Genomic DNA, 16,103 nt, shown 5'->3' on the forward strand with positions numbered 1-16,103 from the left:
AAACACTTCATGTTTCCCAACGGGTAAACACATTCTACTTGTAAAAGAGACTATTTAATGTAGGGCGTATCATCATAAAATGCCGTTCACATCCTTCATCTCGATGTGTTTGTGGGAAGATAGAGATGGGGATGGCTCTGAGCACTCGTAGTGGCGCCTGTCCGCTGGAATGAGAAATCTCTGTGGCCTTCTAATTCTGTCTGTACTGGGAGTTAACTGATGGGACGCTCTCTGTTCTTTCACCTCCACTTAGGACTTTGACTCTGCATCTCTTGGGTGGCTGGGTGCCCTCAACCCTGCTTCAGGGCCCACAGGAGACGGGTTCCCACCGTGTCGGAGGACCCAGCTTTCTCACTGATCTGAGAGGGGTGGGATAGGCTTCTTGGCGGGAATCTGCTCTGGTCTGGTGGTCAGAGCAGATCTTGCCAGACCAGAAAAACTGCATCTCTAAACCTCTATTTACAGATTTTGATTTTTACCCAGCCAAAATAAATAATTTATGCTTTAGAAAGCTCATAAACAGAGATTTGAGAGGCTTATCATCTTACAACAACAACAACAACAACCAAATCTATTGTGATTGTCCCCTTATAATATCCATCATTACATGGAACTTGAATTCTATATTATTCCATATCTTGGCTCTAAATTTCCATGAAAACTGTTATAAATATTGCAATATACAAATATACATGGGAAAAACACTAGTGCATATATGCACAGTTTATGAACAGGGTGGCAAAAGGAGCTGACATCTTGTCATCTAAGTTCTATCATCAGCATTTACACCTCCACACCCAGCAAATCAGACATGAGCTCTGGCAACAGAGTCTGGTTCTGGAGGAGGGCCAGCATTGTCCCAATGCTTTGTCATCAAGAACTAGCTGTTAAAAACTTTAAATACAGCCGTGCACACTGCATTACCCCCATCAACTTCCTCTAAAAACTGGCCGAGCAATTGTGGAATTTGATCATGTGACTGAACTGTACCTGACCTCATTCCTCACTGTAGTCGACAAGCAAGAAGCATTAGATATATGGAAATGCTTTGCAAGGGTACAAAGCACAATTTGTGAGAAGTCACATTATGTTTTGAAACACTACTTACCATCAAAATCCTCTGGCCTGGTGAGGTCGATGACTCTGTGACCGATCTTTCCATCCTCGCCTAGTTTGCCCAGGTGATGGCCAAGGCTGTCATAATGAGACCTCTCCTGCAAAAATGAATGAAAATGTGTGTTCAGATACACTTTACTGTCTACAGGATTGGTTTCTCTTTATGTACCAAATTGCATACTATGAGAGAAAATGTTTGATACAGAAAATGGTATTTATTCAGATCTTTCAGATTCATTCATAACCGAGGCTTTTACTTGATGTTGTTTAAATTAGAACATTGTGAAATTATGTTCTTCCACAATGGTACAATGGTCTATAAAGTTAATTATTAATGTAATAAAAAATTTGTAAATTAATAACAACAACAATAATAGTAAGTATTAAAATTATTATTTCAATAAAAGAACAACAACAATTACTACATATACTGTATATCCTCTAAATGTACGCACAAACTAAAATCTGTATGAAAACTAAGTACTAATAAAAACACTCAAGGCAAATTTCTGAATTTGAATTGTGATTTAATGAAGCGGAATTCAAATCGAATGAAATTTAAAGGCACCAATTCAATCTCGAAAGGCACACAACCCTGCCGGACACACATGCTCTTCGCATGCATTTTGATGGGCTCATGTCAAGTCATCTTTATCACAGCTGTAGTTTCTTACTGTCTTCATCTGCAGGGACTTGTACCGATAAGAGTCTGGAACACTCTGCTAAAAAGGATTTAGAAACAACACACTGAAAGATCCTGAGCACACAATGCAGCCTGGGACCTCCAGTGAAATGTTCAGCTTATTTTTTTCTTTTCCGCTCTAATCTTTGCAGTACATGCCCCTGTCTCTGCCGCCCTGAGCTCCCTGTCTATCATTTATTCAAGGCTCATGCTCCGAGGAACACGCCGTGTTTTCCCTTTTGTCATGTTGCTCTCTGTTCAGATTAAACTTGGCATCATGTCGCACTTGATGCACAATAAACCCCTGTCATTCTTCGCCGGTGCGACAATATTGAATGTCATGTCCGTGTGCATTTACAGAATAAAATAACAGCTTTTGGGGGGTCCTCCTGAATGGTTGCAGCACATTAGACTTAATGTATTATGCAGAGGAAGAGGGCCGACCGCTGCTCGGGCCCATTGTTAAATGACCTAGTTCTGCCGTGAGTGCGGCAGGGCATTAGTGGAGGCCCGTCTCGCTCTCTCTAAAGACTCGAAGAGGAGATGGACACTTTGACTCGGCATGATACAAGTAATCTCTCCCCCCTCCGAATGGAGCAGGAAGATGGTAAAAGCAAAGCGCATTATGGTGAGTCGGCCCCAGAGCGTTTGTTCTTCTCCCAGGGTGTGCATTCAATCTCAGGCAAAAGGTGTGCTTGAATTGTCTTTTCTTTAGAGAATGCCTATCATACACAGTTTGAACAGACACTCGGGCGGCCTCCCAACACAATGCTAACAGCTCCCCTGCCACAGACGAAGACACAGATACCAACGTACACATTAATCTTTCAGCCGCGCTGCTTTGGCCGTTTTGCTCGTTTGTTTGTTTTCTGTTCTTTTCGCCACTGGGGAGCCCGTGGACAGTGGAAGCTCTTCTTCACACAGCAAAAGATTAGCACTCCAGCTCAACTTGTCAATAGCTCATGACAATAGTGGATTACTTGGGAGTATTCCGTGCTTATTGCTGTTGTCACTTTAAATAGACTTTATCATCAATGAGGGGCAAATTCACTAAACAGTTCAGGAACGTTTGTATGTGGTGTTTCAGCATGAAAGCCTGTCACGTTCACTAACCAGCCCACCTGCAATCCAGTTTAACCAGATTCAAAATGCACTTAACTAGCCTTGTCTTTTTTTTTTCAGCGCAAACATGCCTTATAGATTTGTTTATTATTTTCATATAAATACATACACTGCTATTCAGAAGCTGCTGGGTTTTAAAAATAAATTAATTAATAGTTTTATTCAGAAAGGACACATTCAACTGATTAAATGGGACAGTAAATACATTTATAATGTTACAAAATATTTCTATTTTAAATAAATGCTGTTTTAAATTGGAGTAATAATGCTGAAAATTCAGCTTCGCAATCACAGGAATAAATTACATTTTAAAATATATTAAATTAGAAAAGCACTATTTGAAATTGTAATAATATTTCACAATATTACTGCTTTTAAAGTATTGTGAGCATAAGAGACTTAAACACAGCACTTTTGCCTTCTTCGAATAACGCTGCACTATTGCTGTCCTTGGGAAAAAAGAATAAAATAATAATACAATGAAAATAATAAATGCAGTTATAAAGCTGCCACAAATTCATTCAATATATATATTTTTTTATTATCTTTTGTCTACTTGATAACATACATTTTCCCCCAAAAATAAGTATCTATTACTGTTTTTTCCCTCTGAAAACTATTACTCAAAAACACGGCACAAGCATCAGAGGGAAAGAGAGAAGAGCTGTAGAGAGAGAGTACCGCAATTTCCCACCACCACGCTTGATGGAACAATCATTATTTATGGCCATCTGAGTGATTCTGATGTACAATTAACCACTACCTGCTTATGGCCTGTCATTAAGAGCTGCCTGTCTTGACTCTGCCTTGCTTATTTAAGTGTTTTCTAATTATGACATATGTAGCGGTCCCCGCTGGGCTCAGACGGCTTTGTAAAGATAAGTTGGAGAGCTAGCTTGGTGTGCCACGCTCCGTGTGAAGCCTCCTACACTGCTGTATTCATCACCAGACCGCATTATTGCACTTAATGAAAGAGGCGCAGCACCCAATGACAAATTGACTGATGTGCGATTAGTCGCACGAGTGATGGCCGATGCGCCGTGGACTGTCCACTGGGGAAGGGCCCAACAACTTGTCTAAGTGTGTGTGTGTGTGTTTGTGTGTGTGTGTGTGAGGGGGGGGGTTATAAATTACTTGCTTGTGTCATCCCCTCCTCCCTGCTCATCTGGCTCTCTCTGATCAATCAACCCCTTTTATAAAGTCATGATCATTAAACATCAGTTTGGGGAACAAGGAGCATCCATCATTGAGTTTCATTAAATACTGTTTAGGCGCTAAACTTTCTCATTTTCCAGAGCAATGATTAAAGAATGAGCCGGGTGAGAGCTATTGTACGTGAAAACGAGATTAGACACTTCAGTGTCACAGGTCTAACTTAATGGAGTGAGGTAGAGAGAGTTCATTCATGCCTAGGAGGTGCTGAAATTCATGGGAAAGAGCGACACAGTTTACAGTGCATATTAGGAGTCTGCAATTGAGAAATATAAGAACATAAAACTGACATCCACACCTTCAAATATTGTACAATGAATTTCCATTCAATTTAATATACTATGTTTTATACACTTATTGGTTGTAACTTCTGTAATTTATGTCATAGCATTAGGTACAAATTATCGAGAGAAATAATTTATATGCATAACACCAGGCTTTTTGTTTGAAGACTCGAAAAAAGACTCTAAAGCGCCTTTCCTACTGTCTGCATCAAGTGCTGTGATAAATCAATGGCATTTTTATTATTTTATGGTGTCATTAAATTTTTACTGATCACTTTGCCACAGAAGAGCAGTAAAGGGTGTGTACCATCCTGAAAAAGGCCTGTCCAGTTAGGCAAATGCTTACCAGCAGATCTCTACGACCATTGTGCTATAAAGGATATTTATAATGTGCATTACGGCAGTTAGATGGCAAGAGCCCAGAGTCTCCGCAAGTACAGAGAGAAGGAGAAAGGGAAAGGGCGGTTAGGCAAACGAAAAAAAAAAAACGGAAACAATGCAAAAAAGAAAAGATGTCATGGTACACGTTGTGCCCCTCCCATGCTAACCACGACCTCTCTGGCGCACGACTCGCCCTTCCCTCAAATGAGTTCAGCATGCAGCCCTTCATTCCCACATCTAAAATTATAACCACACAGTCCTAAGCTGAAGTGGAAAAAGACACCCACAATAATCTCCCCTCCACTATCCTTTTTCCCCCCTCCATCCTCAAATTCAGTTACAGAATGCATTTTGTTTCGACGGAGGAGGGTTGCACGTTGAAGTAATAACACAGAAGGGCCGATGGCAGGGCTGGTGGAACTTCTGAACATCTGGAAGGTAGCCAGAGCGAGGAGCCCATGTCAGCGCAGCGGAGAGGGCTTTAATCAGGCCGGCCGCAGAACATGTGCCTGAGGACTGCAGCGCTGCCCACAGATTTCATGTATTTCAGGCAGGAGCGCATTGTGCTGGTGTCTACCCTGTACTTACGCATCACACTGCCATAGAGTGACGCTTTTCCTGTGGTAAAAATAGCCCGGCTTAAGCCATATGGCCTTGAATTGTTGCAGCCGGGTCCAGATAACAGCAATTGTAAGACAACAAACGACTGGCCTTGGAAGCACGAGCATGTCTACTTAGTAATCTGCCTTTACTGTCACCCAGGTGCACATGGCTAATTTCATAACCTGGTTAAAAAAAAAACAAACAAAAAAAACTCATTGGTCAAGTGAATAACTGTTTGTGCCATGTCCTTGTCTGGGCTCTGAAAGCTGAGAATACAGCATGTTCGGTCAGTTCCACACCTGGTTAAGAGATCCAAGTGATAGAGGAAATAAAGGGAGGCTTTGAAAGCCCATTACAATGAGTTCTTACTCATTGTGTGTATCAGCAATATAGGTTGCTTCAGCCATCTGTATTGAGCGCAAGGCCCTATACAAGCCGATGCAGTGCACGACTATTTTGCCCCTCATCTGCTTTCAATTCCTGCTGTAACCAATCAAAATGTTATTTATAATTGTGCAGCTTTCCAGTAGTTAGTAGTTTTAAAACGTTTAGTCAAAAGCACATGCAGTTGCGCGCCGAGCCCAGAGTTCCTTTCATGCGGTCGCTCGGTTTTTATACCCGAGCGGTAGTCCACGCTTGCAGACTCCCAAAGCGGCCGCTGGCAGAGCGTGTTTGGGGCTGCGACCTCCCTCCACTGGTGGGTGTCCAATCCTAGATTTATATTTTACCTTCCAGAACCACTTAATCTAAAAACATTGACATGAGAGGACTGTGACATTTCTGTCTTTTTTCTTTCTTTTTTTTTTATGTCCCACATGGTTGCAGATTAAACTATAACTATGTTAAACTGACAACTTGCTCTCTTATAAAACTGAGAAATTTACCCACAACATCTGACCTTTCGACATCATGGGGGAAATGAAGCATTTTATACGTGTCCATCTCTCGGCTGTAAAAGAAACTCTGCAGAGCTGTTTTTCTATCCTGCTGCGTTGAGATCATCGTCTCTGGATTTTGTTATGGGTTTTCTGGCTTTAAATGACCCTGAACTGTTCACTGGGTCCTCAAGGATCTGTTAAGAGGGACCTTGCTTTCTCTGCTCTTATCACGCAATCTATTTATAATAATGGACACTCTGAATCACAAGATCTGGGAGACAGAGGGTTCTTTATGCACCTGTTCGGAGAGATTTTGTCCCAATATGGTGCCACATAAATGACCCATTGTAGCCTATTCTTTACGCCGGCTTTGTTGCGGGATATCTGGCGTAAGCAGAGCTGCGCAGGTTTGGAGAATAGGGCCTCGCTGCATTTTTGAATGACTGCCCTGTTTTGGCCATTTGTGTGATTTTACGCAACCACAGTGTAAAATCAGCTGAGCTTCAGTCATGTGTACCTAAGCAAGAAAAAAGCGGAAGAGTAAGTGCATGGCATTGTTTCAGAACTAGCTCGAGACGTGCGCCTACCCTCACATGTTGCAGAAAAAGATGCTATTTATATACCCAAACAAATGGAACAAAGAATTAATGTAAGCAATACTCAACAATGGCATTTGCTTGCTATGGGGCGTGCTTGAGTTCAGAATATAATCAAATTTTGGACGGCCAAAGCCATGTACGGCAGGATTTGCTTTGCGGCCAAAAATAACCTATGCTGGCAATTTCCAAGAAAGCAGCAGAAAAAGGGGTAGAAAATTGCTTCCAGGGCTGCAGACCAGACAAGATTATACCCCAAGTCTTTGTAAAGGGAAGCGTGAATAGGCCCCTAACACACACACACGGGGAAGGGACGAGAGCAAACATTGGCTTCGGGTCTAAAGGTAGGGGGTGAGGATTTCGAGGAGAGTGAGCAAAGCTCCATTTAAATGTTTGTGGCCCTGTGCTCTGGGATTTGAGAAAAGTGAATATTCCACTCATCAATAATGTAGGTGAGAGGAGGGGGCAGGGAGGCCGGCGGATGCTCAATAGGTTAATACACTGGCCTTTCACCCTTTGATTCCAGTTTGGGAAGTGTCAGCACAAGAATATATTTTATCTCCTTGCCAGACCCCATCGGACTGCAACATCTGTCAAAAAGTAGGTTATTAGCAAGGGCGAAATATCTGAAATCAAAATCTGGGCTCTTTCCAGAGTGGAACCTCATCATTAGATGGTTTGTAAAATTCAATTTGAAAATGTAAAATCAAACAAAGCAGTTTAAAACTCGTGCATAAAACAGATTTAGAAATGTACAATGCAGCGTCCTTTCCAGGGAGAAAGAAAAAAAAAAAGAGTACTTGAACAGGGAATAAATAATGAAATGGTATAACTGCCCTCTGTAGACAATAATACTTTTAATAAATATTTGAAAAAAAAAAAAGGCAAATTGTTGTAGGTCCCATAAAAGCTTTCTTTTACTTATGGGACATCTAATGGAAAAAAAGACAAATAGAAAACAAGCAAGCAAACACTAAAACATGAATATTTTACACATGCACCTAAAAGACAGGAGACGCAAAGGAGACGCTCTACCATCTCAGAGAGAGTGAAATGTTTTTTTGTGAGAGAAAAAGGAATGCAGGTCATTCCATTGTGTTCTACGGACACACTTTGTATTAAAAGATGAATTGATCCATCTGTAAGCAGCACTTAGCCTCACTCTTCAGCTCAGTCGTTACACCGGGATAAATCAATATTTAATATCCCCTACCAACAGCCCCAGTAGATGATTTTAACCTCTCCTTAATCCCATTTATGTTACCTTTCCAGAATCTTCCACGTAAGCTTTCACTATGATAAACTTCCAAACAGCAGACTGGAAGGCAGTTATTAAAGGGCGTTCAGTATTTATGTCAGGTGAGGCGATGTGTTGAAATATTAATATTCTGAAACTGACCAAAGTGAAAGCTTTTATCTAGAACACTTAGAGGCCTTTTTTTCCGTCTGTTAGGCGCGAGCAGCAGGCACAGGCCAACTGTCTGACTGCTGGCAGCGCTGGGTGATATACAGCGGGCGGTTCATTACCGTTTTGTACATGGCTGTAGTAGCTCTTCCCATGACATGTAAAGTGTCCCCTCAGAAACATATGGCTAGAGGGCATTACGTGGCCTTAATTTTGGAACTGGCTTTTAGGTATCAACAAAGCGTTCTAAGATGATAGGAAACAATTAGACCTGCCAATTTATTGATTAATAATGAAAAAATACAATAATAATCTAAAATAGAATAATAATCATGCCCCTGATCTATGCGTTAAATTCGCAAATTGAGCAATGAGCCGAGAGGAAATATTTTTCAAAGGTAAAATACTTTTACATTTATGCAGCGTCTTTAAAGAAATGAAAGGTGAGATGAAAGAAAAGATGTCAGTCTGCACGTGTACATAGAACAACATTTATCATGTGAATAGCCCATGAGTCTCGACTAAAAATTTTAAATAAATAAAAACAAAAAGCAAAGAGCAAAACAACAATATAATAGCTTTTTTTTTAATTACTAAAATATTTTTATGTATTAAAATTATCTTTATTTTAGTGCTTTCTAAGCAAATATCAATATACACAATTAATTAATCTGATTCAATTAATCAGAAATTCATGGAATTCATTTGATTACAATTTTGAATCAGCCCTAGTACCAATATTGAAAAATAAGGGATATTCTTCATATTATGCTTTGAATAATGAACGTCTTCATTAGAATTAGCTCAGTTCTATTTGTTTGAACTTCAGAGACATCTGGAACATATGAGGAGGAAAATACAGCTTCTGTTTGGCCTCTGGTTGTTTGCGACATCAATACGTCTGTTTGGCTTAGCAACAGTCTGAGGTGGATCGGCCTTTATGATATCATCAGATGCAGACAGTCTTCTGAGCGAGGCTACAGTACAAAAGAGGCCTGCCATTTTCTTCCATCACATTTTAAGGTCATAAACTTGTATTCTCAGATATGGGAGCAACTGAAAACTCAGAAGGAAAGTAAGTAATAAAGAACGAGAAAGTCTTTGTAAATGATACTTAAAAAAAAAAAAAAAAAAAAAAAAAACCGAGGGAGTCTTTGTGATGTGCTCTGTAACCTATAGCAACAATGATAACCCAAGCATACCGGTCATATTTTCCCACTGATAGAGCACCTAATTATTATTTGTCGTTCCCTCCTTTGCACCGCTGACTGCCTAGAATTACCTTGCCCTTACATCAAAGTCCTTTAGGGAAAACACATTTAGCCACAAGCTTAATGTCTTTTTGCTCTGGGGGAGGTGGAGAAAACTGCCTCCGAACTGATTTCCTCCCCACTTAGAAAAACACATAAAGCTCACCTGAGCCGAGATGTCCACATAACCATGTTAAAAGGCACGGCCTTACAATCGTGTGAAGACAAAACCCAAGCCAGACAAAAGAATAGGAGAAAAAAAACGTCAAGCTCGGCCTGCTAAGAACAATGCAGCCGTAGGTGTGTGCTGCCTGTTGACAAACGTGCCTTTTCAGCCATTGCTGGAGCAACATTCATGTCATGTAGCGGCATATTCTCGTGTCTGGCTGACCATGAGCTAACCCCAGAGCAATTTTGGGAGGTAAAGAGGGAAGGAGAGGATGAGTTGAGGCTGGTGAAGGTAGAATAAGGAAAAAGGTGGGGAGGGAGACAGCCACAGGTGATGGCTACATGTTCACATACCGCATCCACCTCTAAAGAACACGAACAAAGAGTGTGAAATCTCAAAAGAATGGCGCGTAATGCACTGGCTTAGGTGATATCTCCGTTTATAATGGCTTAGAGTTGGGCATTGTGTTTGAGAAAGCAGGATTATGCCTTCCACAATACCGCTTTGAGCAGTAAAGAGGTATTGTAAAATGCTGAGAGAAGCAGCAGTAATAAAAACTGCCTAAACTCAGGCTTTATCGAGGATGCACTCTCTGAGTTTCCTTCGATGCCACCCACATCGGGGCATGTCTTTCGCCCTGACTTCTAAGTTGATTGAAAAATAGTCCCTCTACTTTTTTACATATACATTGACCTACTTTAAGATGCTGGTTTAAAGTAATCAGGTGATGAAAAATTAATGAGCATCCACTCCCAGTTCCTGCCTGCGTCTCACAGCCAACTGGCAATATGGCATCAATCAGATGGTAGTGGTGTCTGTTTTTCTGCTCCTTGATTGACTCATTGATTGAAGATATTTTTAAAAGGAATCCCTGAGAGAATGCCTGCTCCCGGTACAAAGTGGGCCTGTCCCACACCAGGGGCTGAAGAGGGCTGCCTGTATGCTTTAATTGGGCAGAGACATCACAGTTTGAACCCGCACAGGCCAGGCACCAGAGGACCACGATGGTCCTCCTTGCTCACAAATGCAAACACACACACTCATCCACCATCTACCCTGCCAATGTCAATCAAAGGCACTCCTCTGGACGTGCTTCAAAGAGCTTGATTGGTTTTAAAGATCATGTCTGAAAAAACACTGTGGGCTCAAGTCCTTGAGCTTTGGCTGTTGTTGTACACTCAGCCAAAAAGCAAGGAACAAGAGTCAGTTGTGTTGGGTATATACTTCTGCAATGGAATCTGGTATTGATTACAAATTGCATGAATAAAAGTAGGTTTTGAGGTAATCTCTTTACTTTGATTTCTTGCATGCAAGAATGATTTTGTACGATTTTGACAATAAAATAAAATAAAAAAGAGCATCATATTCTTAATGTATACTTTATTAACACAATTAGACACACATACAATGCTTTGTATGAAAATCGAATTACTAATTGGCTGGTTTAATTGTCTAATTCTCTTTTTTTAAATAAATTGTCCTTTTTGTTAAAATAATAAAATAGTTTGTTATACTCTAATCTAACAGTTAATATTTGCAATCTGATTCCAGAATCCAAAATCCCTGTAGCAACCCAACACAGTTTACAGGTGTCAAAGACGCTCACCTTATCAGCCCTGCAGTTGTTCAGGCCCATGCTGGCGAGGGCAGACAGCTTGGCCTCCATTCCCTGCTGATGATGCTGAAGCTGCTCTCTCTGAATCTGCTCCCTCATCTTCCTCGCTTCCTGGATGGCCTTCATCACCGCATCCTGATCTCCAAACAGCGCTGTTGAGTTCAGGCTGGACAGAATGTCTGCGGAGACAAATAACTTGGGTTCACATTCAAATGCACATATGCTTAGGGCAGTGTTGTGAAACACAATATACTGTAGGAGGTCTTGTGAGAACAGTCTGCATGTGTGCACTGTAAGTGTGGCGGACTCCATGTGTGGGGGGAGCAGGAAACTAAGGGAGCAATCTCAGTGTGTGTCGCCTTTCTGTAATTAGTGGATCAAAGTGAGGTGAGGCGGGATGGCAGTTAAATCTCGGAAATAGTAGAAAAACAAACACCAAGCCTGTGTTCAAAGCCCAACTCCATGAGGAGGAGGGAAATGAGCAACACAGTGTCGTTTTAATGAAAGACTGTTTTTAGTAAATGTTAGTAGCAGCTTCAAAAAAAAAAAATCTTAATATGAGAGATGAACTACAAGCTTTGAAAACAAATATACAGCAACGGCATCCGTTACTCTTTACTGCGTCAAAATGGCAGGGTCTAAAACAGATTATGATTTGGGAGTTTGTCAAGTTCACTCTCTGATTCCACACTACAAAGAATCAGAAATATACAATTAGTCTCTCAGCTGTGAGGATGTTAATAATTATAAAATATTTCACTACATAGAACTGTAAAAGCAGGCATAATCCAAAGATTTACCCAGAGAAGAGCCACGACCCATTCCTCCGATGGGACTGGGGATGCCTCCGCTCTTGGACAGGCTGTTCGGGCTGCTCTTGCTGCCTGGAAAGAGGATCTGTGTCGGGGATGTGGGGGATTTGACGGGATCAGCTGTCTTGGGCCGAGCAGAGAGGTTGAGAGGCTGTGTTCCCTCCTCCTACAAAAAAGACACAAAGCTTCTGTTAAAACAGGGATGTCTTATAGAGAGACGCTTTCCACCTTACATAAAAGACAATGCACCAGAGGCTATTACTGTAGACTAATTAGTCCGGCTCCTCCAAGACACAGGTTCTGTATTCATAGCCAGGCTCTGTGCCATGCTATAGCATCTCGGTGCAGTGAGGGCCAGGCTTTGCTAATTAAAACCCTCTCTGTCTGAGCACACATCTTTATCTTCTCACCTGCTCTCAGGCCAGAGAAAAACAGTTAACAGCTGATACATCCTGTTTCAAACAAATGCAATCAAGGTAGAGAGCTTGTTACTGTTGTGGCTGAATGTATTACAATTAAGTGTGTGTGTTTTGTTGTCTTTGTGGTGACCAAATGTGATCCCTGTGAGGAAAACAAATCTAATTTGTGTCATGGTTTCCACAAAACTATTAAGCAGCACAACAGTTTCCACGCTGATAATAATAGAAAATGTTTATTGAGCACCAAATTATTATTTTTATATATCAAGCATTATTTCTGAAGGATCATGTGACAATGAAGAGTGGAGTAATGATGCTGAAAATTCAGCTTTGCCATCACAGGAATGCATTTTAAAATATAATAAAATAAACACTTGATTTTAATTGTAATAATATTTCACAAAATTGCTGTTCTAATGTTTTTTTAATCAAATGAATGCAGCATTAAGAAGCATTTAAGGTTCTTCTATATGCTGGTTGACGAGTAACACAATACTGTACATAATGTGTCAAAATCGCATCAATCCAGAACAACTTTAAAAGCACATCTAATCATATTAATGTATCTTGTGAAGGCTAGAAAAAAAAATTCACTGGCAGTGTTGTACTGTCCAAACAGATGGGCCACATACAGAGACTGCCCCCAGCTCTTTACAAATCTGACTGCCAATAACAGTTTGTCGTTCAATTACGCTTCAACTAGACAAACAAACAGATTGCTAGCTAATTAAGCACAGCGTATCTACATATGGAGTTAACGGGGCAAAAATCGCGCAACATCTTTGATCAATATTAAGATAATGTATCTCAAACAACACGTGTTGGCTAAATGAACAGAAGTAGAGTGTCTAAAAATGCCAGTCTGACTCTGAATTCTGGCTCAGTGTAATTGCCAATGATCTTACCGTATGCTCTGAGATGTTGATATATGGCGTCGCTCTCCAAGGGCAGCGCTCCAAAAGCCCCGGAGGAGCAGCTTAGCTGAGCAACTGAAGAGGATTACGGCCGCTACGCACACACTACTGTTCAGCTCAATGATTTACCCCCATTCTATTGTGATATTAAACTAAACTTTTCCAAATGTGCAAGTGTTTTAGGTTTCAGCCGCAGCACAAAAAAGCAAAATGATGATATATATCAGTGAAGACTGATGGAAAAGCACTATATACTGCGAGGACCAGACTGTTGATCTTATAAAAGAAACAAAAGACAGTCATCACATCATTGTAGCCTCATCAATATATTTAGATTATGTGCCTCTGATGTCATTGCCTCAGTTCTATCCAAGTTAAATGTAACGCGCAGGAAAACGTGGGCCAGTCTCTGTCATGAGAAACCATGCGTTCCAAAAATTGCTCTCCAGGAGCAGGGAAAGCCATAGCAACCCTGTCCACAGAGTTCTGCTTGAGAGAGCGGGTGCCTTGTAAAAGCAGCCCAGATTGATGGGCTCGGAGCAAGAGGAGAACCAGTGGCAAGCTCTCACTTACTTGTTCGCTGCTGTACCTACCACAGCTGATTTAGTGAATAAGGAAGTGGAGAGGACTAGGTCAAGCACCACTCCACTCGCACATCAGACCGGGCTGGGACCGTACCTTGACTTGAGCCAGGGGGGTTGAGGACCTCTTCTCGTTCTTCAAGCCAGACGGGGAGATTTGCCCGGCAGAATTGGGGGGCTGGGGCAGCGGAGGCATCTTGGCTCCTGGAGAGACCTGCATGCTGGCCAGCTGGGCGGCGTAGAGTTGCTGTAAGGAGGGAGACAACCCACAAGCGTTAACATCCAAAGCCAGACACCATTCAAAGCCTTTATTCTCTCTTTTCTTCTCTCCCTTGCATTTCTTTTCCCCTTTCCATCCCGGCATAGAAGCTCCATCAAAGGTCTAACTGTATATCAAAGCCTGAATCCAGGGAGAGACAGCAGCCCAAAAAAACCACACAGCAATGGCTCGAATACAAGAGACTTGGAGCCACTCGTCTTTCCACTCATCACACCAAATTTGCAGACTGAAGCTTAGCTGCTTCTAAGATCTGATTTCCTTCCCTTCGCTCCCTCTAGTAAGCCTCTTTGACTTTAATTGGCGCCTTTTTTGAGTCGCTACTGAGACACCTGAACTTCCCCCTATGATGGCGCAGAGTACGTTCCCCTGAAGTTACACAATTTCAAGTTAGTCGAGTTTCCAAAAATGTGCTATATCAAAGATATTCATTAAGACAGGAAGCCTGACAAAGAGAATTCATGTTCTTCTGCTTATTTTCACTGGCTCATGGTCAACATGCTCACTAACATCAGAAACCTTCCAGCAGTACTCGTTCAACATGCTGAAGTGCAACTTGTCAATCACTTATCAGCACTGAGTGGAGAAAGTGTGTGAGAGAGGTTTAGATTTCAGCTTTGAGACTGACTGTCTGTCATAACCTATTGAGAAGGAGTTTTACTTCAACACATCGCTAATACCCACACACATAATAACAGCACCATTAACAAAGCAACTTTAGATCAAAAGGGTCAATTAAAGACTAAATCTTGGGTTTGAATGTCAAATCGTACAACATTATCGATATTTGTTTTAGCAGGGTGTATAATTCATAGACGCTTAAAACAATCATACTTCTGTTGCTTTCCCCTCAGGCAAATATTGATTAGCAAGCAGGTAAATGCTTATATTGTCTTTTGACTCTCACATTAAGTACGATGAATCACACCAGGGTCAAAAAAAAAAAAAAAAACAGGGCATGGGACATAATATCCGATAAAATCAGCTCTAAAACCATTGAATATGAATGAAATGATTTTTATGAGAAGCCAAAGGAGAATTTCCACATTGGTGGACAATAAAGTTGTAAAACTTGCCAACTAACTATCTAAAAATCTACCATAGCAACATTCAGTAGAGTAAGACAAAAATGAAACTCAAAACTTACAATTATTACTACAATAAGGTTAAGTTGAATCCCTAAACTATGGAAGCTTGTTTCCGCCACTGAATAAAACATTTGAAAAGATAATTGCGACTTTTTATCTCAGAATTGCGAGATATAAAGTCAGAATTGCGTGAAATAAAGTCAGAATTCTGAGATATAAAGTCGCAATTGCGTCTTATAAAGTCAGAATTCTGATTTTTTTTTTTTGCAATTGCGACTTTATATCACGCAATTCTGACTTTATATCTCAGAATTCTGACTTTATATCTCAGAATTCTGACTTTATATCACGCAATTCAGTTTTTAAACACATAATTGCGAGTTTATATCTCGCAATTCTGACATCTTTTCTCAGAATTATGAGATATAAAGTCCAATTCTAAGGAAAAAAAAAAAGACGGACTTTTTTTTTTTTACCTTAGAATAGTTTATATCTCACAATTCTGACTTTATAACACGCAATTGCGACTTTATATCATGCAATTCTGACTTTATATCTCCCAATTGCGTGATATAAAGTCAGAATTCTGAGATATTTGCGTGATATAGTCACAATTGCGAGAAAAAAAGTCAGAATTCTGACTTTATAACACGCAATTGTGACTTTATATCTCGCAATTCTGACTTTAAAACACGCAAT

General features: G+C 40.7%; 1 protein-coding gene across 24 annotated transcripts in view; it reads right to left on the reverse strand.

Annotated features, from left to right (window-relative positions):
- The window catches only part of sox6 (SRY-box transcription factor 6), a 151,170-nt gene that overhangs the window by 11,441 nt on the left and 123,626 nt on the right, over nucleotides 1-16,103 (reverse strand). For all 24 annotated transcript variants that reach the window (XM_081359802.1, XM_081359794.1, XM_081359791.1 and 21 more), the window contains 4 exons: nucleotides 14,137-14,286; nucleotides 12,114-12,291; nucleotides 11,305-11,492; nucleotides 1,109-1,214 (listed from right to left, as the gene is read on the reverse strand). In XM_081359802.1, the coding sequence (XP_081215928.1) occupies nucleotides 1,109-1,214; nucleotides 11,305-11,492; nucleotides 12,114-12,291; nucleotides 14,137-14,286 (622 nt within the window). The remainder of the gene's footprint in view (nucleotides 1-1,108; nucleotides 1,215-11,304; nucleotides 11,493-12,113; nucleotides 12,292-14,136; nucleotides 14,287-16,103) is intronic.

This window comes from Scardinius erythrophthalmus (assembly GCF_964197995.2).
Source record: "Scardinius erythrophthalmus genome assembly, chromosome: 2".
NCBI classification, from domain to species: Eukaryota; Metazoa; Chordata; class Actinopteri; order Cypriniformes; family Leuciscidae; genus Scardinius; species Scardinius erythrophthalmus.